This window comes from Stylophora pistillata, chromosome 12, assembly GCF_964205215.1.
Source record: "Stylophora pistillata chromosome 12, jaStyPist1.2, whole genome shotgun sequence".
Lineage (NCBI taxonomy): Eukaryota > Metazoa > Cnidaria > Anthozoa > Scleractinia > Pocilloporidae > Stylophora > Stylophora pistillata.
Window position 1 is genome coordinate 9,757,868 of NC_142530.1, and position 25,568 is coordinate 9,783,435.

General features: G+C 41.1%; 1 protein-coding gene across 1 annotated transcript; it reads left to right on the forward strand.

Moving 5' to 3' along the window:
* The first annotated feature begins 7,222 nt into the window (after positions 1 to 7,222).
* Positions 7,223 to 9,789, forward strand: LOC148718714 (uncharacterized). Its single transcript, XM_088741947.1, has 2 exons — positions 7,223 to 8,377; positions 8,784 to 9,789. The coding sequence occupies exons 1-2, from the start codon at positions 7,480 to 7,482 to the stop codon at positions 9,152 to 9,154; spliced, it is 1,269 nt and encodes a 422-aa protein (XP_088598073.1). The 5' UTR covers positions 7,223 to 7,479; the 3' UTR covers positions 9,155 to 9,789.
* Positions 9,790 to 25,568: the final 15,779 nt, after the last annotated feature.

A 25,568-nucleotide genomic window follows, 5' to 3' on the forward strand; every position in this document is an offset into this window, starting at 1 on the left:
ACACAACACTCGAACTCACCTTTCCCGCCATGTCTGACGCCATGTTGAAATAGTTCCGATCCATCATTACGTGTTCGCATAATCCAATCAGAAATGGACTTCTGATTTGAACAATGATCCGCGCCTTTTCAAAACGAATACGGCTCTCGGGTTCAACATTCAAATAATCAATCCATTACTGCATTCTTGAGAGGGTTAGCGGGTTCAATGCTCAAATATTCAATTGGTAATTGCGTTCCTGAAACGATCAGCGGGTTCGATATTCAAATAATCAAATCATTAATGTAATCCTGAGGGGTACGCTTCACTTAGTTTGACTGTAATTATACCCTCGTACCAGTCTCTAATACCAACGTATGTCGCTTTGGATGCATGTGGACTACATCTCCTATCCCATCTCACGATGAGTCATAAAAGGCAGGCAAGAATCATGAAAAGCAACAAAAACAACATCTTGGGATGTTCAACGAAACTTGAAAAAGTTAAGCCAACTCTTCGAAACAAAAGTAAAGTAATTAGTCCAAACATTGCCAAACATTTTGATCCATCTTCATTGTTTATTTCGTCTATTCCTGCCAATACGCTTTGTTCTGGTTCCCATGGTTCCCATACAACCACACCGCTTCGATTTACCGTATACAATGTCATGCTTAACGCATTTTCCTTCCTGTTAATAATTCGACAACTTTCATAGCTCACCACAGACATCTTGACTGACTTAGATCGGTACAGACGTGAAAATATACAGTTCTTAGTTATGACGGTCGGTCCGTAGGTCATGACCTAAAGCCAAATGTTCTCTTGTTCAGCCCTCCCATTCAGTCAATAAGTAGATATTAGACGGCCGCGCAGAGATACGAAATCTTTGTTTCATTTACATAAACACCAATGAAAAACCAAAGCATATCACTTTCGCTACGAAAGGCGTAATTTATTATGTAACCATGGTAACGGCGTGGAGATTACAAGTTATCTGCAGATGTCACAAATATCATTTCGTCTCAACTGCCAAGTCGGCTTTGTTTCCAGACTTGAAACACCATGCCAAAAAATAATGCTGGCCGACCTCAATCATATTTTTTACCTTTGATCATTTTGCTTAGTTATGCTATTCTTACACAGTCGTCTTCGCGTTATCAAATACACCTCACCATTAGCAGGCACCCGCGTAAATTTTCGTGCGGTGTGGTTTTTTATACCTCCTAATTATTAATTGAGTAACAATCAAGTCTAGGATGGCGAGTCAAAGATAGTGTATAGTATGAATAGGAGATCCTTCCATAATCTGTGGAAGGATCTCCTATTCTTTGGATGGCTTATAAAATTAATAGAGAACATGACGTTTCATGATATGACATTTCTATCAAGCATATTATCCAAAAAAGCCGGAGCTTATTCCACTCAGAATTATATTCCAGTTCCCAGCAGGTTACCCCCCAGCATTTCTTCAGGCTTCCCTGATAACCCGTCGCTACCCCTTTTATACTCCTGGATGGTAGTAAGGCCTGGTTATGGTTCAAACCCGAAACACTCGACTCTAAGTCCAGAGAGCTAACTTTTAGACCACCTCGTCTCCCATTTAGTTAACAACTTTATATTTGGTTGACTTTCAGGACAAACAATGGTTGATTATGAATATACCAGAGGATCCTTAGACAAAATTGTCTTTATTTCTATTTTTGTTTTCTTTCGCTTCTCTCATTACACAGATATTTGCTACAGACAAAGTTAACAGCATTCAGATTTAGCTCTTTGACTGGATTTCGAGCTCACGGTTTTCAGCTGTAACGTATCTAATTATTACAATGCTGACTTTATTTAAAATTCAAGGGAAGATGTTTAGTATCTTATTTCGTTTCTAACCCTGAGATCCACTCATTTCTACAGTCCAGAGAATTCCCCTCTCTGAAAACCTACTCACATAAACATCGATTGAAATGAATTAATTCCATGTACTACAACGCGCTCTGTCTCAGAGAAAGATACATCCGAGAGAAAGATCAGGAGTGAAAGTCCTTTATAGGAATTAGAATCGTGACAAACTTTAAACATCACCAATTACCGTCGTCATTCCGGCAAAGGGTCCTTCATTGGGAAACTGAGAGAACTTTATAGACTTGCTTTGCCTTTAAGGACTAGCCTTGTACCCTGAACAGCCAATGACTTAATCATGAGAGGAAAAAATTCTCAGGCTAACTTGGTTTAGATCTACTTTGCCGAATAGATAAATTCTTCTTTTCCTCAACAGAGTATTCTACGAAAGGATGCTGAGAATAATGAAGTATTATTCTCATGGCTCGAATTGCACCGTTTTTCTGTCAGTATTACAATCCACTGTCGGGTTTTCATAATAATCTTCATAAATAAAATGAATTATTTTCCATCTCATCAAGAGAGTTCATATTCGTATTCTCTTGATCACACTTGATTGACAAAAACCATCTCATTTCACTTTTTATTTTGTGACGATAGAAATTAGTCATTTAAGGTATTTATAAGAAACCGGTGGCTATATTTTTTCCGTCGAAAATGTATTTTTTTTTTGTATTTTAAGTGCGTTACGCAAATATCATTTCTGAAATGAGGATACAGTAGACCTTCCAGGGCTAATTTTTGAATATTTTTTTTCTATGTCAAACAAAGCATTACTATTTTAACTGAAGTTTTCAAGAAAAGAAAATTGGCTAGAATATTATTAACGCACGTGAGTTATTTACAAAAACGTATTTTCGAACTGAGTTCTTTAGCCCGCCAAAGTGTAAATACCCACTTATAACATGTCACTATAAATCACTCCTGAAGGGTTTCTTGTGGCAAAACGTCCTGGCCCTTGAATTTAAATAAAGGTAATCTTTGCTGCTCGCACTCGATCAGCGACCATATTAAGTTAAGCAGCGTGCTTAAACCGCTTTTAATTCAAAAGAAAAGAGTTGGAATCAAAATTGCCGTTCAGCAGAATTGAAGTAGTCCTAAGGTCTTTCACGGGTAAATTGTTATACCTGCTAACACCCTTGTGAACAGTTAACGTCCTTGACGCATAGTCCAGTCCGGTCTGTTAACCAAGATTATAACGTAGCTTGCAAATTCGTGCAATCAAACTCAATAGCGCGAGCGTGGTTCAATTTTCCATTGTGTACGCTGGTAACGTCAACAAACAAATGCCTCGCGAAACATTTTTTTCTCGCCAGTGACTTCAGCATTTTTCATAAAAAAAAACCGGAAAAACTTCCGCAAAAAAATTAAATTAGACATGGCAACAAGTGAACAGGCCGATGAAGATCTGCCTACTTTTTCTTTGGGGGTGGATTTTTTAACTTCCGAGAAAAAACCCAGTGAAAGGGAAAACAAAACAATCAACGCCGGTTTCATCTCGTTTCGCAACTCCAACTTCATTTCCATGCATGAATTCACCTGTTAGTTTTTGACCAATCCGAAACAAGGTCATTGAAGCATAGCGAAGTACTTTTCCGAAACAAAATAGATAAACAACGCATTGAAGCGTAGGAGAGGGAATTTCTGCCCTTTACACATAAACTACAGCGTTGAAAATATTATAAAACAATTGGTTCATACGTCAGCTGTGCGTTCATCTAGATATGAAGCACGCGGGAAGTTTGGAGAGCACTCAAGAAGCTAGAGTTGCTCTCGGCTACGCCTCGAGCAACTCTTACACATCTTTCGTGCTCTCCAAACTTCCCGCGTGCTTCATATCTCGATGAACGCACGCTGACGTATGAACCAATTGTTATTAAAAAATATCTTCCATATGAAGGTGGGTCTGTACAGTAATAGATCACGGATGGCCTCAACATGTACCACATTTAGACGTCTACTGTGACCTATTACCGTCGGTACAGTGAGGTCATTCATCCGCCTGTCCTCCAGTAGAACATAAGTAAAAACCAATACAAATGCGTGTATAACTCCGCTTAGAAAATACTAGAACAGTGGTGCGCTCTAATTGGCTACTCAGACTCCTAATACCCTTTGCTTATCACCTTCATATTCTCTCCCCCTCGCACAGCTTGAGCGAGATTTTCTCCCGAAAATACTAAATCGTTACAAGAATAAATGAGTTGAAACCATCATTTTTGTAATTATCTAACGGTGGTTATTTTCCTCGCCACTCCTACTTCGGTGAATAGTCGTTCATCATCACCTTATAACCAATTTAGCATACTCGTACGCTAAACTGACATTGTCAATGTCAATTTCCACGTCAGCCAGGACATAACTTGATATTCAAGGAAAATCAAAGAGCAAACTTGACTGATGAAAATCATCACAAAATAAACACGTAAGCCACCTCTCAGTTCAAACATTAAAGTGAATGTACCGTATCTTTTTCGTATCCACCATAAGGTTATCGCGATTTTTGCTTCTAGGAATGTTATCAATTCAAATAAACATGCCATTGTAGTCAGCCGACAGGACTCGCTCGTCCTCAAGGCTTTACTGGCCTCAGGATTCCGACAAAGAAAAAGTAACCACAAACAACATGATTATGATGCTATAGCAGTGTTACCATGTCCAAAAGGAACGTTTTCAACGCCGTCAATGAAGGAGGATGAAGGATGCATAAAATGCCCACCAGGTTAGTTTAACGTATATGTGCACGATCCTTCGCAGTAAAGCACTATTTAAGCAATAGTGAAAATCAGACCTGAAAAAAATTCAGGCCTGTACGGGATTCGAACCACTGACCTCTGCGATACTAGTACAGCGCTCTACCAATTGAGCTAACAAGCCAACTGGGAGCAGGCCATCAAATTAATTCGACATAAACCCGTAGATGATAAATCAAACAACAAGCATATGAAATACATATATATGAACTGCGGTTATGAAACGTATATGTGCACGATCCTTCGCAGTAAAGCACTATTTAAATAGTGCTTTACGGCGAAGGATCGTGCACATATACGTTTCATAACCGCAGTTCATATATATGTATTTCATATGTTTGTTGTTAGGTTAGTTTAAATTGTTCAAAACAGGTGATAATCGGTTGATTCCGTAATTATTATTCTGGCTTATACCACTACGATATTAAGGAATCATTAGATACAAATGAATAAAGGCTGACAGTTTCTAAAGAAACTGTTTCGGGCTGCGTCGGCGGGGGTAACGAAATAATTTCAATATATCAACAAAGTTGAAATGGTAAATTGGCCACCGTTACGATTATAAAAGCTGACGTTTCGAGCGTCAGCCCTTCGTCAGAGCGAACAGAGGAATTGTGGGTTGTGTGTGCTTTTAAAGGAAGGAAATGGAGCTACGTGATTGGTGGGAACATGGCAACGAGACAAACACGAATCAATTAGTGGAATGAAAAGCGTTCATTGATACCTGTGGGATTTAGACTGCCGGTTTGAAAGATGAGCAACCAGGCACTTTTAAAAGCGCTCGTGCACGATGCAAAACGTGTCCTTTCATTCACAACATTGAGAAACACGGTGGCCAATTTACCATTTCAACTTTGTTATTATATTGAAATCATTACATACAAAGGCACATTATTAATCAGTTGATCTTGGATCGACGTTTTGAGTTAATTTGTGACGAAGGAAACCATTTTGTTACCCAACCACAGGCTTTTTTCTCACATTACATATACCTCTGATCAGTACATTCAGGCAGTTCATTGGCGTTTTGATCATTCTAATAACTTTATATCCTTCGCCTGAGGCAATAAACTCAATGCATGATAGGTATTTTTATTGAACCCATTTTTACCAAAGCATGACCTGAGCTCAGTGATGTTGATGATGTTTACGTGCGATGATTGAACTCCACAGCAACATTTTCCTCTCCTTATTCCATAAAAGTTCAAGTTTTTTTAAGGTTTTTCACTCCACATTTCTCTTACCTTCCTTGGTGGTTTTTATTCTGATGCATTAGCGTTTGTCTCCGATGGCTGTAAGAGGTGTCCAAATGGATCTTACATCCCATTTCATGACTCACCTGGAACATCAGTTTTAGACTGCAAGGCTTGCCCTCAAGGTAAGAAATGAGCAATTTCGTATACGTTGGCAAAACAACTATGGAACGGAAATTATGCTTCTGTTACTGTTTCGGTTGCGATTTAACCGGGAAAGGGTTACTTCAGCTCTTTGCTATTTTTCAAACTGAAATTTTTCTCCGAAACTTACGTTTAGCTGAGCTAATAAGCAGTGAAGTTCTATGATTATTAGAACTGAATCTAGGAATTCCATCTATCTGGGGAAAATCCAAGTCCCACGTGGGATTTGAACCCACGACCCTCCGTGATCTAGTCAGATGCTTTAACCACTGAGTTACTGGAGACTCTATGGTAAGCAAGGGTCAAAATGTGGGTATCGACTGCGACCGCATCGCGCGGCTACACAGCCAACTTTAGATTAGTTTCATCTTTACACGCTCACTGGGGAAAATCAGAATAGAAATATTTCAAATTTTGTACACCGGGTAAGCTTGCCTAAAAGGTAAAAGCTTTCGGCTAGACTTCTAAACTTGATCCTTTAAAACATGGCTCGAAGAACACCGCAGGCTATGTTCCACCCCCTCGCGGCAGTATGGAGCAGTCTGCTGTAGAGACGAGGCAGAAGCAGAGGAATGGGGGAGGGGGGCGACACGAACTCGCAAATCTGGTAGCCTCGCCGCTTTAGGAGATGTTACTAGGTGATCAAGGCTAGAGGTCTAGCCGAAAGCTTTTACTTTTTAGGCAAGTTTATCTTGTTTACGAAAGTTTAAATATTTATATTATTAAGTTATGTATTTATAACCCTTAAGTATTCAAGGTTTAAGAGCATCTCAAATCTTTATGGATGTAAAGTTGATTTAACGATTACACAGGAACTGAGACTGACTTTTTTGCTGGATATCGTGCTTGCCCGTGTTTGGAAGGATTTTATCGAACCCATATGTTTACCGAGTGTTACAAATGAAAGGGGGGACTGATATGCGAGAATGAACATGCTTCTTTAAGACCGGGTTATTGGTGGGAATGGTGAAATGATACATACAGAGATCGTTACAGAATTTTCACCAAGAATTTGATAGCACCTTTACCTGCCTTGGATTACTCATCGGTGCAGTTTACCCATCCGATCCCGACGCCTTATAGGTGCCCTGTTGAAGAATCTTGCAGAGGTGGTTTGGACTCACCGTGTAAGAAAGGATACGAAGGTCCAGTGTGCGGAGTCTGCGATTCAGGATTTTACAGACAGTTTCAAAAATGCATCCAGTGTCCCCCCAAAAAAATGGATTTTGGGGCAGCTTTCACTTATTATCGCAATTCTATCGATTATCGTTGCGATTTTAATATGGAAAACAAAATCTGTCAAAGACCACGGAAAGTCTGGTGTAGACACTTTTTTCTCCCAGCTGAAGATTGTGATCGGTTTTTACCAGGTTACAAATGGTTTGCTTGACGTTTTTTCGTTCATACAATGGCCTGGCTCGCTAAGGAGTATCGCCAAGTATTCAGGAATACTCCAAATGAATTTATTAAAAATAGCGCCCCTAAACTGTCTATCTTCCACGCTGTATGTGGATGCATTTGGAGATCTTTCCGTAACTATGATTGTAAATGCAGTTGTTATTGATGGTTCGCTTTTCGCGTGCAGTGTCCATAAGACTATAATCTTAAGGCGCCGAGACCTTGAAGATGGAGAAAAGGATAAAAAAATTTCACAGACAAAAGAGCTTCTTTACCGAAATATGTTCTTTTTCTTATATGTAACATACCTTAGCACATGTTCTAAGACAGCCAGTGTCCTGCCATTCGCCTGCAGGAGACTGTGCCGAGATGACAGGGAAGAGTTGTGTAAAGAATACCTCAAAGCAGATTACAGCGTGCAGTGCCAAGGATCGAGGTATAATCATTGGCTTGTTGTAACATATATTTCTACTGCATACGTCCTCTTCCTCCCTATGTCTTCATTTTTAGCCCTTTGGAGGAAGCGTCGAATACTTCTTGCAGCAACAGAAGAAGACACATGTTTTTCCGATGAATTGGTCACAGCCCTAAGCTTTCTTTACGAAAATTATAAACCTCTTTCGTGGTATTGGGAACTTGTTGAAATGTCCCGTAAGGTAATCCTTACATCTGTTCTCATTCTTGTGGGTGAGGAGAGCAGGTCTTACATCGGTTTGGCATGGGTTGTCGCTGGTATGTATGGAGTGGCGTTTTCCTGGACCAAACCAATTCAAGACGAGTTTGAAAACCGGCTAATGTCGACATCCCTTGCTGTTACCATTGTGAACCTAGGTATTGGAGCGGTCAGCAGAGTGCCCCAGGAGAACATATCAGACTCTTTTAACCGAGAAACAGATACCCTAATGATGAATATTTTAGTACTTGGAGCGAATATATTGGTGATTGGGCTTGTTGCCTGTACGTTTTCGTTATACTCCTTTTTAATCCCTAATGAATGTATTAATTATTTAATCACATTTATTATGATTCTGATCATGATTTATTCATAGTTGATAGTATGTGAGTGAAATCAGATACTTCTTTTACGCTAATACTATGTCGTTCGCCCTTTTTTCATTAAAAATGTAAACTTGACCTATCCAGACTCAGTATTTGAATTGGCATGGTTTAAGATACACTCAAACTCTAATTTATCTAGAATTAGTTCAAACGATTGAAGATTGAAAAATTGAGTAACATACTTTATCAGGTTTATCTACTACTATATTCTCCAACAACAAGATACATCCTTTTTAAGGACATTTTCTCTCGACCTATTATTTGGAAATACAATAAGTACTCTTTATTTTCTCCTTGCTTGTAGTTACATACCTGGTAAACTTCTACCAATACCTCAAGGAATGGCGTAAAAACCCACAGTGGTCATTTTCTTGCTGTCTTACACTGCTTCTCCCTCTCAATGATCTTCAGGGTGAGCTTCGTGGCATGGTTGGTACCAATGTGCTTAAGAGTCAACTTGAAACAGGAACAATAGCAAAGCCCTCTATTGAGTCTTCTGCAAAAGATTTAGGGGCGTTTGATATCACCTCTAAGTATGAAGATAGGTCCCTTGAGAATTTTAACATGATGCAGCTGGAACTCAAAAATCACCCAGTCGGTAATAAAGTCAAAATGAAATGTCGTCAGAGCACTCAAACAAAGTTTTCGATTCCACCCGGCTTCAAAAGCACGTGAGCTACCTGATTTCAATTCAAATATTTAAACAAGAGACCACTGAATGTTACATTATTATGCATTTATTTTACAGCAATATTCTCCCGTCAGGCAGTGTACGTAGATAGCAGTAGTACTGAGTCGACAAAACAAACGTATATATTCGTATTCGAAACGCATCAGGCCATTTAATGAAGGATGAAAGACTGGAAATTAGTGATGGCCTAAACAAGGGCCTGAAATCTTAGACCATGATTTAAGATTATTTTAAGATGACTTAAGATGCAGCACATAATTCATCTGAATACGTACCTCTTGAGATTTAAATGATACCTGTAAGTTCAGTTTGTTTCACTGATTCTCGCATTTCCCACTTAAGTTTGAATTAGGAGGCAGCCAAAAACAATGATGACGTACATATTTCAATCTTAATGATTCGTGGCAGTAAATTAACAACGAAATTTACGCTATACCAACAACCTTGGACTGGGGGGATTAATAAGATTCTTTTGATCTCTAGTTAAGTAATATTTGTTATCGTGCTGATCACCCAAAAACATTTAGGGAAAGTGGACCTCTGTAATAATTTCAGGCAGTGTCGTAAATAAGTTGCAAAGTTGAACATAGCAAAAGGGTTTGATAGCTGAACATCTTAATAGTGGACTGAAAACAATGGCTATGATCAAAAAGCACAGTAAAATAAAATTGGTGAAAGATTAAAACGCTTTGGACAATAGTGCTCTGTAATTTAACAGTCCGTTCCCATTTTTCGCGGGTACCTTAGGAAGAAGCATCAGTACTAAGGTCAGTTGGAACTTAAATGGAAATTATATGGTCATTCACATCAAAACAGGTGACTAAATTTTCTTGTGATTACTTTTGAACAATGAAGAAGACAAATATATTAATTTCGAAATTACAACCTAAGGTAAAATAGAGAAGCAGGTTTACAGGATGGATTCAAGAGTAGTGAATCCATAGATCTGCGTTGCCCTTGAAGCGTTGACATCTCTCTCTTGCAACTTTTTGTCCAACAGGTATTCCTTCCCCATTTACTGCTAACTCCAAGTAAGTACACTGTCACTATCAAGTGTTTCGAGCCCATGAATTCATCAATACCCCGTATGAAAACCAAGCCAAAAGGTATATCCTCCATCATGCAATGGTGGGTGAGGTCTGGAAGGAATTTTTCATCCTTAGCTTTCTTCACGGGATATTCTTACCCTTGGTAGGTAGCATTTGTTGGTGTAAAGATTGGTCCTGTCAGAAATGTATTGTGGGAAAAATCTCACGTACCAATAGTAAATGTGCTCCACCTGTAACAAATCGCATTCATATAGTTGACACTGACAATAAAGAGCTAATAATCGAGCAGGGGATAGCTTTTAACTGGAAGGGCGACGTTTGTAGTAAACCTTTGGCCTAAGAAATACTATGAGTTAAAGGGACCGCTCCTAAAAGTATCACGCAAATTAACTTCATAGTACACACTTAAACGTCCCAGTGATATCACAAAGACAAGTTATCTCACCCCAAAAAGCGTAATGCAGATCCATACCCGTGACGGAATGAATCTTAATGGGAAGCTCGAAGAGGAATTGTTTTCTATAGTAAAAAAAAAAAAAAAGAAGTAGCAATTTTCTAAAGAAGTCTTTTAAAAAATACATTTAAAAAATCTTCGCGATGAAATACGTAACAAATTGAGTACTTTGCTATTAAAGCTACTAACATCAAATGCTAGCGCCAGACGCAGTTACTCCAATTGTTATTTGTGTCATTGTCTCGCAGGTTTTGTTGGAAATTCTTTGTAGTGTACAATATAGAGCATTAATGACTCCATTGTATCTGTCACTGTCCCTGTCAAGGTCTTCGTCATATCTACATCAACCTTGTATTAAGTCGGCAAAGTCCTGATTGTATGATATCACACCAACCTCAGAGAAAAAAAAATATCAATTATTCGCCGAAGGCGAGGTGAATATCGAACCTGAACATTCACCGAACCTGAGGCGAATAATTGTTTTAGTATAATTTCAGTGCAGAACAACAGAGAAATTTCTAAAGTCATAACATTTTAGTAACATTTATTAACATTTTATATAAACCGCGTGGAGCAGTTTATATAGCGTCATATAAGGAACCGCTCGACCAATCAGATTGCTGGAAACTCTTTCCTCAGCTCTGAAATTATACTAAATATCTATATATATGTATAGAGAGAGAGAGGGATTAAACTTGGTGTCCGTGAATCAGTGCTCGATACAAATAGTATAGCGGGTATAATGTGTGGCAGGCAGAAAAAAACAACTACATATACATCCCTACAGACCTGTTTCGTGGTTTCCCACTGATTCCCACTTTCCGATCGCATTCCATTCACTCTCACGTTTGACCCTCACAACCACTCAGTTAAATCCATCTTTCTTAAAAACTTTAAATTACTTCAAAACGATCCAGAGACAAGCACTATCTTTTCGCAGCCTCCGCTCACTTCATTCAAACCCGACAAAAACATAGGCAATTTTTTGGTCAGAAGTTCTTTTCAGATTAATGACCAACCAGGCACTTTTAAATGCGCTCGTGCACGATGCAAAACGTGTCCTTTCATTCACAACACTGATAAAATATCGGGACCTAAACGATCCGTTAAGATCACCGATCACTTCACGTGCACCTCTGCTAATGTAATCTATTGCACAACTTGCACTTATTGCAAAAAGATATACATCGGCAAAACAGGCAGAAGACTAGGTGACCGATTCCGAGAACACCTTCGAGACGTGGAAAGGAATGACAAGGACACATCGAAACCAGTCGCTAGACATTTTAATTTACCTAATCATTCTAAGCGACATATGGCAATCTGCGGTCTTTCCTTGCACTTAGGTAGCACGGAAAGCCGTAAAAATCTTGAACAAAAGCTTATCTTTCAAACCGGCAGTCTAAATCCCACAGGGATCAACGAACGCTTTTCATTCCACTAATTTATTAATGTTTTTCTCGTTGCCATGTTCCCACCAATAACGTAGCTCCATTTTCTGCCTTTAAAAGCACACACAACCCACAATTTCTCTATTCGCTATGACGAAGGGCTAATGCTCGAAACGTCAGCTTTTGTAATCGTTACGGTGGCCAATTTACCATTTCAACTTTGTTGATATATCCAAATTATTTCGTTACTCCCATCGACGCAGCCCCAAACAGTTTCTTTCGAAACTATCAGCCTTTATTCATTTGAGAATACAACTGCAATCGAAGAAGCCAAAAGCAAGCGCACATCAGCTAAAGGACGATTTACAAGAAAGAGGAATTTCCTCATCAAGTCAATAGAAAGCGATCAAGGAATTGAAGCAGTTAAAACAAATTACGCAAATTTAGCTGAAGCGTATGATGAACTCGAAGGTAAACATGAAACCTATGTTGAGTTATTGACGGACGAACAGTATGAAGAAGCAGAGGCTTGGATGACAGGAATACAAGAGAAAGTTAATGATGCGACTGATCGCAAGATCAAATATGTGGAGCAAATCACTTTAAAGGAAAGAAGAACACGCAAAGACGCAGAACGTCAAGGATACATTGACAGAGCGCGAACAAAACGGAACACAGCGCGCGTCGTTTTCGAAGCGTCATACAAAAGTTTATCGCACGCGCTGAAATCGAAGGAAATTCCGAATTTTGCACTGAGAGATTTACAAACCCAAATAGAAGACGAATTTCTAGAATGCAAAAAATTAAACGCATAACTGCTACAGCTATTATCCAGCGAATCCGCAGAAGCTGAAATGAGTTGAATCGCCACAATCCAAACTTGTTATCACGAAATAAAAGGGAAAATGGTAGCAAGTTACACTAATGTAGAAGAAGCTAGGGGAACAAAACAGGAGTGTACCGCCTCAGCTTCGTTCCTACAACTGGTAAAGGTTCGAATGCCTCATTTTGACGGGAAACTACGCAAGTATCCGCAATTTAAAAGAAACTTCCAGAAGCAAGTTATGACGCAGACCCGAAAGGGTGATGCAGCATACTTCTTACGCACCTGTCTTGACGGGGAGCCCGCGAGACTAGTGAAAAGCGTAGACGACGACAATATATATAGGGATATATATATATATATCCCTACATAATTAAAGAGATTAAAACTAGATCTACAAGCGCAAACTGTTAAAATATGGAATCAGAAATCTCATGCCTTAAGTGCATTTGAAACAATGAAACTTTTATGAAATCTCCCAGTCTTGAAAACCGGGTCGAACATAGGCTTCCCTTTGTTGCTTTCGACATTTTTCCATTTCTTTAGAAATAATTCAGCATTATTTAAAAGAGTGTTTGGATCTGGAGTTTCTTTTGACCGCATCTCCTCGAGGTCAGAGGGATCCCTGTACATTAACCGTAGATCTCGTAAGTAATGCCGAGAATAAAACGGGTGGCGTTTTGATAAGTTGGTACTAACTCGCTGCAAAGCATGGAAAATATATAGTTGTACAACACGATTTACCCCCCAAACCTCTTGTAACTTCTTTTTCCAGTGACGGCAGTTGTCAATATAAAATTCCTTAACAATTTTTCCTTGGCTGGATATTATCCAAAACAATTGTTGTAGAAGGAGACGGATGTTTTCAAAACCTTGCGTGTGAGCCGGTTGCCATGTCACAATTTGTCCTTTTTCGTTCATATCACGAAACAATGAATTGCATTGTCGAATCCACTTTCTATCTTCTCTTCTCTCATATCCAATACTGCCAGTTATATTAAAAGTGTGATCGCAACAAAGCCATTCTTCGTCCGCTGAAGTTGATGTCATACGTTTTATAAACAAATTCTCATTTAAATCAAAGTAATGTAGAAAAAATTCAGAAATTGTATTTCGACTGGGACATTCTTGTTACTAACTAAACGCTGGAAAAGAAGAATCTATAGGAGTTTAAATCTCCCAAAAACCTGCTTTCTTGTTCCAAGTGGCGCACGTGCAACCGTTCGAGCACAATATCGTGAATTTGAGAAAAGGACAGTCAATTTCGCACCATAGAAACAAACAAATCAAGCAGTTTTTTTGTAACTCCGCTTTTGTGAGAAAGTATGAAAGGTAGTCTAACCCGACTTGTGATCATGGCCAATATAATGGGATCATGTCCATTAATTTCGTGTTCAGCAGAACAACAAAACACACGACTTATGAAAAAAACTTTTCCAAATAAGCCATACATTTTTCTCGGCGTATGACGACGCAAGCGACCATTTTCCCATCCATTTAGTCTTACAGAAATGGCTTTACCATCTTCGTTGCAGTTGGGACAAAGGAATTCAGGTATCAAAAACTACCTCAGCTGTACATGCGGCTCCCATACTATAGCATTTTGAAGGAAAAAGGAAGATGGGTCTGGAAATGCATCAAGTAACACGTCTAGTCTTTGCTCAACAGGAAGAATAGTACAAGCAGCGTGTCTTTAAAGAAGACGCTGAACAGTTTGTTTCAACACGGAATTAAAATCTTTATTTTCCATCAATGATGCTACAACCCCGGACAAAACTGTTGAGACATTTCAAATGCAATTTTTAATTTCCCGCCATGCAACAATCGTTTCCAAAAGGAACAAACTTGCCCCCCTCCCCACCCTGGTGCAATGTTGTTGGGGCTTAACAGCTCAAACATGCATTTCTTGTGTTACCGCAAACAACATTGCAATAGGGGAAGCGGGAAACAATCTTTGAATTTGCAACGGTAAGCATTTTTGTCAGGGTGAGTGCAAAAAAATAGGTATTTTTTTAATGTGTCTCAACGGGTTTTGTCCGAGGTTGTATGTTAAAACTGACCAACAGACTAATTGTAAAGAAAACACACTTAAGGGCGTGACTCGCTATCATGGATCAAAGAATAAGAACGGGGATGCTTTTTGAACGAAATTTTGCGTGCTCAGTTAAGCTGTTCGGTAAGTGTTGGGGTATTCATTGAAGGCAAAAGGTGCACACTTTTCGCACATTTTAACAGCGGAAGTAGGGATTTTCCACACTTCCGCGGGACAGCTTTTCCCGAAGTTCTGGAGATTTGATATTTTTCCTTTTGGAATTCAGTTTAGTTAAATAAGAATAAAATCGATCTTTTCGGTCGACCAAGCTGAAGCTTAAGGTTACTTTTTACCTTCGCGGGTGTCCTTTTGTTCTTGTCCTCATGTCCCCTGTGCCCACTGTTTCTCTGGTCCCTGTATCCACTGGTCCTCTGTACCCACTGGTCCTCTGTTCCCACTGTTCCTGTGGTCCTCTGTTCCCACTGTTCCTCTGGTCCTCTGTTCCCACTGTTCCCACTGTTCCTCTGGTCCTCTGTACCCACTGGTCCTCTGTTCCTGTGGTCCCCTGTTCCCACTGTTCCTCTGGTCCTCTGTGCCCACTGTTCCTTTGTTCCCACTGTTCCTGTGGTCCTCTGTTCCCACTGTTCCTTTGGTCCTCTGTACTCACTGGTCTTCTGTTCCCTCTGTTCCTGTTGTCCTCTGTTCCCACTGTTCCTGTGGTCCTCTGTTCCCACTGTTCCTGTGATCCTCTTTTCCCACTATTACTCTGGTCATCTGTGACCACTGTTCCTCAGGTCATCTGTGACCACTGTTCGTCTGGTCCTCTGTACCCGCTGGTCCTCTGTTCCTACTGTTCCTGTGGTCCTCTGTTCCTACTGTTCCTGTGGTCCTCTGTTCCCACTGTTCCTCTGGTCCTCTGTACCCGCTGGTCTTCTGTTCCCAGTGTTCCTGTGGTCCTCTTTTCCCACTGTTCCTCTGGTCATCTGTGACCACTGTTCCTGTGGTCCTCTGTTCCCACTGTTCCACTGGTCCTCTGTTCCCACTGTTCCTCTGGTCCTCTGTACCCACTGGACTTCTGTTCCCAGTGTTCCTGTGGTCCTCTTTTCCCACTGTTCCTCTGGTCATCTGTGACCACTGGTCTTCTGTTCCCAGTGTTTCTGTGGTCCTCTTTTCCCACTGTTCCTCTGGTCATCTGTGACCACTGTTCCTGTGGTCCTCTGTTCCCACTGTTCCTGTGGTCCTCTGTTCCGACTGTTTCTCTGGTCCTCTGTACCCACTGGACTTCTGTTCCCAGTGTTCCTGTGGTCCTCTTTTCCCACTGTTCCTCTGGTCATCTGTGACCACTGTTCCTTTGGTCCTCTGTACCCACTGGTCTTCTGTTCCCACTGTTCTTGTGGTCCTCTTTTCCCACTGTTCCTCTGGTCATCTGTGACCACTGTTCCTCTGGTCCTCTGTACCCACTGGTCTTCTGTTCCCCCTGTTCCTCTGGTGCTCTGTGCCCACTGTTCCTCTGGTCCTCTTTACCCATTGACCCTCTGTACGCACTGTTCCTCTGGTCCTCTGTGCCCACTGTTTCTCTGGTCCTCTGTACCCACTGGTCTTCTGTTCCCACTGTTCCTATGGTCCTCTGTGCCCAATGTTCCTCTGGTCCTCTGTACCCACCCTTCCTCTGGTCCTCTTTACCCATTGACCCTCTGTACTCACTGTTCCTCTGGTCCTCTGTGCTCACTGGTCCCCTGTTCCCACTGCTCCTCTGTACCCACTGGTCTTCCGTTCCAACTGTTCCTCTGGTCCTCTGTGCCCACTGTTCCACTGGTCCTCTGTACCCACTCACTTTACCTTTCTGCTACATCTATATGTTAATTATTAGTGATTTCAGAACGGAACCCGGTATATGAGAGACTACCCAAGTTGGTATATGAGAGACTACCCAAGTTGGTATATGAGAGACTACTCCGACTTCCTGTCGGATAACCTTTAACAAATCGGACATTTCCCAGACCTCGTGCATGGTACTCCTCGCGACTTGCATTCTGATTTCGGGCGGTAATTTCGACATTATCACTGGGATGAGGAGACTTCCATAGTAATATTAATTCTTATTTTATTGTACACAAGGCGAAGCTGGGCGGTGTTTTCATTCACACATGCAGGAATTTTGAGAATTTCATCCATGTGTTTAGAAATAATGTTTTGAGGCTTGCCAAAACGTTTACTTAGAATGTCTATCGCAGAACTGTAATTAGCCTCAGTTCTTGGAAGCCCTGTAATTGAACGCAGGGGTTGACCTTCTAATAGTTTGTGTGAATGGAAACTGTTGAAACTGTCCCAGAAGTTTTGCCATTGCGTAACATCTCCTTTGAATTTTGGCAAAACGAGTTTCGGCAATTTTACGCTTGGTTGGTGAGCCAAAGGGTAAACGTAGCTCGGATTAGCGTTCTCGCCGGCGTTACCGTCATTACTGTTAGGCAATGCTAAATTCGTACCTTGTGGTTGATCATGAGTCGAAGAAATTCCAGCGTGTATCGTCGTTTCAATTCCAAACCCAGCCGCGATTCCCTGTCCAGGAAGAAGTGGTTCGTCTTCTGAATCCATAGCTTGTTGACGAGTAAATATTTGTCATTTGGTGATGTAGAAGGGGAGGTTTCGTGTCCATGCGTTGTCTTTATCCTGTCGCTAGCATGTTGATTTAATGCATCCTTAAGAGCTCGAATCTTTGAGAGAAATCGCAGATTTATTTCTTCGGCTACTTCAATTTCCGATTCGATTTCGTCCACGTTACAAACTTCAATAATTTCTTCGTCGAGAGATTTCACCAAGTCGAGTTTTGCGCCTAATAATTCCACGATAACTTGCAGGCGTGGCGTGTCCGATTCATCTTGTTGCAAGAGATCATCTGCTTCATTCATAAGTTTGGTTAAGACAGCTCGATTGCCGCTGCGCTTGGGGCGGGTTCGCGCTAATTGCTCTGACATAAATCGTTGAGCTACCACTGCCCCTCGTTGGGGCACCATCTCATAAATCGTTTCGTACTCTCCAAACGTACTCGCTTTCATCAACAACCGAACGTTAACACACACACACAAAAAATCACAGGATTAAATATTAAACCTGTCTTGTCAACCGCGGTGAGAATCATATGACATAGTTGTTAATAATTCTTACACTGCGTTCTAGTTACGCACAAATTGTAACTGGCAAGAGAACTTATGTGGTCAATGCAGCCATTTGGTTTTATTCCGGTGTCAGTGCCAGAGCATCATACCTAAAGAGCTCTCTCTTTGGGGGTGTCTCGAAAACTAAGACCCAGGACCTAAGACCTAAGACCCCTCGAAAACTAAGACCTCTCGAAAACTAAGACCCCTCGAAAATAGACTTTCTCAAAGTTGTTCGCTTGGTTTTCTGTTCTGATGTGGTAGGACCCGCAGGAACTTCGCTCGCTCGGCTCGGCTCGCGCTTCGCGCTTCGCGCTCACTGTGGCACTACGCGCTCAAAAGCGCGACTTGTGAGCAAGTCTACCTCCAAAACTAAAACCCCTCGAAAAAAAATTTGAGTACGGGATATTTAAAAAGAAAGAAAATGCCAAGGTGATCTTTACAACCTGGACATAGTTAATATAGTTAACAGAACCTGGAGGAGCTACAACTTGGGTGATCGTTGTGAATTTTACTTGGGGAGTTAACATGCAGGCCACCGAGCTGCAAAATTAAGCATAGATATGGATAAGTAAACTTTCCGCTGCTAGATTTACACTGTCTATTCAATTCAGAAAGAAAGAGTGAGCTTTCTGTTTCTCCTTTCACTACACATTAGTGTGGACGGAGCCTGAATTACCGAGTGGGTAATTATCCGTGACTTACGGCAGCGCGGCAGGAATGTTTTCGATGTACGCTTTCGAACGGGAGGCCGTTTTTAACGTATTCTGCTAAAATAAGTAGCCTGTTTTCAATTCTCGTGAAACTTTAAACGTGGGTTTTAAGATCAGTATTTCTAATCGCGGCTCTTGAGTGACTTCAGGTAATAATATTTAAGCAGTAAAGTGTTTAGGAGGCAGTGTGGCCGAGTGGTTAGAGTGTCGGACTTGTAATCCGCCGCTCCAGGGTCCGAGTCCCACCCTGACCACTGGATCTGTTTCACGGTAGCCCCGAGTTCAGATCCTTTGCCACGCTTGTAAAAGCCAACTGGTTTGCCTCCGGCCGGTTGGGGTTCTTAATGATGTTATCTTCAATTTAGACGATTTGTTTCATTTGTTTGCAAAGACCACATTGGAAACTACTGGTTCACCAGTAATTCTGTAATCCTATAAAAAGACTTTTTTTTTTTTTTAAACGACAACAATTCAGGACCAGCTCAGTTCATCTTCTTTCGCGTGGATGGGCTTTTGTATCTTTCAGTAATACGTTTGGGACGTTGGTTATGTTGTGATTTGTCCAGTTATGCCCCATTATGGAGGTCGGTTCTCGCCTTGTCCTAAGTAAATTGTTGTGGTCCCCAAAACTTAAGGTCAACGGGGTCAAGTTACATGAACTTTGATTAGACCAGCGTATTTGGGTATAAAAAATTAAAACAGGCCCCATCCACATTAATGTGTATTGAAACAACCGTATTTTCTCGATTAAACGCCCCCGCGTTTAATAAAAAAATCGTCAGTGCTGACCCTGTTTTTTCGAGGCCGGCGTTTAATCGAGAAAATACGGTAGCTTTGTAAATTCATGTACTCAAATTCAATAACGCGAGCGTGCTTCAATTTTTCATTGTGCACACTGGTGAGGTCGGCAAACAAATGCCTCGCGAAAAAATTTTTTTCTCGCGCAAGTGACTTCAGCATTTTTCATTAAAAAACGGGAAAAACTTCCGTAAAAAAGTTAAACTAGACATGGCAACCAGCGAACAAGCCGATAAAGATCTGCCTACTTTTTCTTTGGGAATGGATTTTTAACTCCCGAGAAAGAACCCAGAGAAAGGGAAAACAAAACAATCAACGCCGGTTTCATCTCGTTTCGCAACTCTAACTTCATTTCCACGCAGTTTTTGACCAATCTGAGACAAGGTCATTGAAGCATAGCGAAATACTTTTCTGGAACAAAATAAATAAACAACGCATTGAAGCGTAGGAGAGGGAATATCTGCCCTTTACATATAAACTACAGCGTTGAAAATGTTATGAAATAATTGGTTCACACGTCAGCTGTGCGTTCATCGAAATATGAAGTACTTGGGAAGCTAGAGTTGCTCGAGGCTAGGCCTCGAGCAACTCTTACGCATCTTTCGTGCTCTCCAAACTTCCCGCTGCTTCATATCTCGATGAACGCTCGCTGACGTATGAACTCATTGTTAAAGTGAAAAGCGAAACGGAAAGCTCACTTTTTCTTTCTAAATTAAATAGAAAGTGTAAATCTAGCAGCGAAAAGTTTACTTATCTATATCCAACGTTTAGTTTTGCAGTTTGGTAGCCTGCATGTAAACACCCCAAGTAAAATTCACGATCTCCCAAGTTGTAGCTTCTCAGGCCATAGTTCGCTCTGTTAACTGTGTCCAAGTTGTAAAGATCACCTTGACGTTTTCTTTCTTTTAAAATATTCCGTACCCAAAAGTTTTTCGATGGGTCTTAGTTTTCGAGGGGTCTTAGGTCTTAGGTGTTAGGTCTTTGTTTTCGAGACACCCTTCTTTTTGGTGCGGGCGTGTGACAATAGCATCATGTTTCATGATCTATATCATATCGTACACAAAGGTCTTTGTTACACTTCGGCGGCATCAAATGCGTGTGCAGCAACAGCAACAACAATAGCCAAATGATTCTTTTTCACAAAACATGTTGTGATACAGGAAGGCAGTGTATGGTGCACTGTGAGTTAAATTAGCACTAGGTGTTTGTTACCTACCATATAGTATCATTACAGTTTGATTGGTAGCAGAAGACCATCTCCGTCGTATTTCCTCGTCTGGTTGACAACGGTGAGGCTCTGGGTTATTTTGATTTTTCATTGAACCCGCTTCTTTACTGTTGGAAGATAAGTGACGTAAAGACGAGCAGTGAAAGAGATAATCAGACATATATTTTGTTCTATGTGAAGTTAGAACATTATTTCGTTATGTGTGACAGTAGAAGAATACACCTAAACTGGCTGACTATATGTTTCACTACGGGGGGTGACAACTCTAACAAATGCTGTTTGAGCAATACTAGGTCTTAAATTTAGTCGTCCCGGAAATTTGGATCAACCTCCCGAATTTTTGCGATACTTTCCGGGAAATGTTTAGAATTCCCGGCATATATTCTAAGATTAGCCGTTTATTACTACTTGTGAAGGTATAGTCTGATCGTCCGGGTGAGTGTAGTCCTGAGAAGGACTGTTGTCGGTGGCAGTGACTGACAACAGTCCTTCTCAGGACTACACTCACCCGGACGATCAGACTATACCTTCACATGTTACCCCCGGGTTCAAACCATTTACCGCATTACTACTTGTGTAACCTTAAATATTACACGTTTTGCATGTTTCGCATTATTTTAACCATGAATAGCGTCTTTACAGTAAAATGACTACGTTGAGTAACGACAAGCCCTCTGCCGTCTTGTGTATGCCGCTACAAAAGCGAGATCGACATTCTCTCTTGGGATCCACATTCCGGCACTGTCAGGCTCTTGAGTGCCCTTCACTAGGTACTCCACGCCGTCTTTGGTTACTCGATGACCAACCACCATCACACTTTTCTCACTGGCTTCGGATGATTGCCCAGTAGACACACCTGGTTCTTTGCCTTTCTCCCTTTCAGCTCTTTTGCCTCCATTTTGTTTTGTCACAGAATCCAACCACTGCAACAAAGGAGCATTTCCTTGATTGAGCAATGTCACCGTGGCTTTTGGCTTTCGGCAGTACAAAGGAAGAGAGCCTGGCCTCTGCTTGTAGATTTGTCTCACTCCACTAACTTTAACACCCTTTCCGTACACACGGCAAAAGTCACGCATTTCCGACGCCTCTTTCTTTACCCGCGAACTTTCCTTAATAAAAGAACGATCATCTTTCCGCTTTGTGGAGAGCAATGGCATTTGGCAGTCATCTCTGTGTTCATAACGCGTCTCTCTCTCTCTCTCTTCCTCTTAAATCCAATCCCCATAGCGGATTTCATTGCACATTCCAATGCACTGCGAGAAGAAAGATATTTAAATTCAAGTGCAGATGGAACCACCTGATCTCGGTTGTATACTCCGAACATGCCTTCTGTACGAAGCGTTGTAACAGAAGTGAACTGGAACTCATTTAGTCTGCTTTCAAGACTACGTTCTCTTCCCTTCTGAGGATATCCTTGTATTCTCCATGGTTTTCGTTGTAGGGGTACCATACTTTCCCATGCAATTTATGAATCGCACCGTTAAAATACTAAGTGGAAGACTGCATTCACCACTTGGTGAATACAATCTTCTGCTCAGTGTTTTAACGTTGCGATTCATACATTGCGTAAAATTCGATTTTGGGAAAAGTTATTTGCCATGGGGAGATGACAAAACGCAGAGCCCTACACCATGGAGTACCCTATGGCGTACCTGGATGGAGTAGTCATAAAAATCATGTATTAGTAAAAAAAATTACTTTATGATCAAGATCAATCGTTTAGATGTATATATCCTGATGTATTTTGAGCTTGTAAGCTCTCCGATTGTCGCAGTTCGATGTAGTACGCGAATTGACCGCCCTCTTGAAATAAACATTAAACTGCTGACCACTTCCAACGGAAAGCTTTAATGTAGCTAGCATCCATGAACGTTATCGTTAATAGGCCGACTACCACCAATTTTCATATGATCTTCAAGAGACCAAAAGGACGGACAACTTTCATTCTGCAACGGGTTTTAAGTCTTCCAAAATACCTGTTTATGTGTGGCGTCTGTAAGAAGTGTGGCACTCCATCTAATAACACAACTGTGCCTCATGGGTTTCTTAATTGTGCGAAACGACGAGGATACAAGCTTACATTTGTAGGTTGAGACTTAAAAAGGTAATCCATATCTTTAAACTGAGCTTCTCCTCACCCATCTGTTTGTAGCGCAATAAAATTGAGGTATGTAAACAAACCAAAAAAAAAAAACAGTGACGGGTCGGCAAATAACTCCGACTGGGGTTGTTGATCTGGGGAATGCAGTAAGCTTAAATATTTTACCTCGTGGAGAAATCGAAACAGTGGGTTTTGTTCATCACATGGAGTTGTTTGTCTTCTCGTGAAAGGACTCATTACACAGCGGTAAAACCAAAATGGAGGAACCGATAAGAGTGAGAGCCCTAGTCAAATGTCCCCTCAAAAAACTGGATTGATCGAACTGTGACATTCGGATAGCTGGTAAGCTCAATATATTTTAGAATATGTACATCTAAACTATTCACCAGGTTCATAAAATATTTTATTTGAACAATACATGACTTTTAGGACTACTCCCTTAGGGTACTCCATAGGGTATCCATAGAGTAGGGCTCCGCGTTTTGTCATCTCCCTTTGCCATGGGATTCCCATACAAACCGTGACTGTAATTTCTGACCACTTTGCCTACCCGTCAAGATGGCGCCGAAAACCTCGATAAGGCCTATTATCAGCAACGTTTTTGCAGCATAATTGTTTTTTCTGAGATTTTCTGAGAATTTCATAAGAACTGACGCAGAACTAAATTATAAAATGCGAACTCTTACCAAGAGCCTTTACTCCGATGTCTTTGAAGTCCGTTTTTAGAGTCCCACCTTTTAGCGACGAAAGCAATGTGCTCCCACGTACTTTATTTTCCCTGAAACATCCTCAATGTTCCTCTAACATGTTTTGCGTCAGCCAGGCGCATATATCCTCGACTTCTCATTTCTTAAATGACTTCCTACTTGATATATAAAGCGAAAACCGTACTTTTGCTAAGCATTACAACAGTAATACACGTAAAGTTGGAAAGCATCCGGATAACATTAGGATATTTACTTCAAACTGTTTTACTTAAATTTTATTGGTCGTGCCATGGTCGCTATAGCCTGAGCTTGCTCTTTTCGCCTATAGAATCCAAACTTGTTTCTTAATGGACTTCACTGATGCTCACCAAGCAAGGAATGAATTAAAAACCGTCGCTAACTATACACGGAACCTTGTTTGATACGTTTATACCTGAAACGGATCTGGACGTGACTGCTGTGAAGGTTGTACGTGGTTGAATGGAGTGTGGAACCCAACTGTGTGCCCACCCAGTAGGGTGCGTTTCTGAATGGTTTGTGTAAACCACAAGCCGCGGCGCTGCACTCGCTGCTTGAATGTTTTCATTTACAGAAGATTTCACGGCTAACTTACCGAGTTTAACATAAATAAAAACGTGAAATAAAAATTCCTTCGATGTCCCGATTTTTTTCTGCAATGTCCCGGAATTATCGCGTGTTTCCCGGTAAAATTTCGAGGTTTCCCGATTCCTGGAGAAATCTCCAGATTCCCGGAACAATTTTGGCTTTGTCCCGAAACAGCGTTTGTTAGAGTTGTCACCCCCCGTTTTCACTTGCTTGTTCTGTGACGGTCATAATTTTTCACCGAAAGATAGAAAAAAAAGTTAACGATTTCTTTTTAAAGGGGCTTTCTTCTGTTAAAATAAGTTTTCAAAATAGGTTCAAGCTTTCAAAAGCGTATTACCTGCCTTTTTTGAGCGAAAGACATGCGAGGGACCTGCTTTCTGATGTACAGTTACTGTTGAGATTAAAGTTTACCTAACAGTTCAATAGCGCAAAACGAAAACCAGGGTGGTCAGCGGTTGCGCAGTGAGTCTGTAGTCTGTCTCTAGCTGCGTGGCCCACTCAGCCGCAGCTTATCCCAGTTTCCTTAGCATGAATTGACTAGGAGTGTCGTAAGCCCCTCTCAGCCCCATCACCCCTGACTGGGAAGCTAGTTCATCGTAAGGTTACCCCCAAGCATTTCATCAAGCTTCACTGACAACTCGACGGTACCCGTTTATACTCTTGGGTAGAGAGAGCCACTGTGAGAGCAACCTCGTTCCCAGAGTCTCTCACCCTCCCGTCCCCTCTCTCTTCTCTCCGGGGGGCGGGAAGATGAGAGACCCTTGGAACGAGGTTGTTGTGAGAGTAAACTGAGTGTTTTGCCTAAGAACACAACACAATGATACTGCAAGCTCTTGAAGCCACACCTCTCGACCCAGAGTCCAATCAGTGTGAAGTACCAATATTTAATTCTCAAGTTTTCTTTATAAGTTTCCAATTCTCTCTCTCCCCATATTATTTAAAAACTAAACAAGGTGACGAATGGAACAATGATTGTGGGCTTAGTCTCTTTTTATTATCTTTTCATCCTTCCCATTTCCCTGATCCCTTTCTTCTGTCACGCTGTTTCTCCAAAGGGGTTACGTGATGATAGAGGGCCAGAAGTGCTCAGTTGCTCACCAACCAGAGTTGTTTGCCACGTTCATCACTGCTGCCTGTGTTACTTATTTTATTGAAACTGCGATGGCGTAAAGTTGTATGACAAAGTATGATACTAGAATGTAAAGAAGAGCCGCGCGCAGAAATCACGAAATGCCCGCTAGGCCGCTCACAGAACACTCACGCACGCTTAATCTCTTTTTTTCTTTTTTACTCCGTCGTAATTTGCATTTTTAACCTTACTTTATTTGCCTCCCGCTTGCA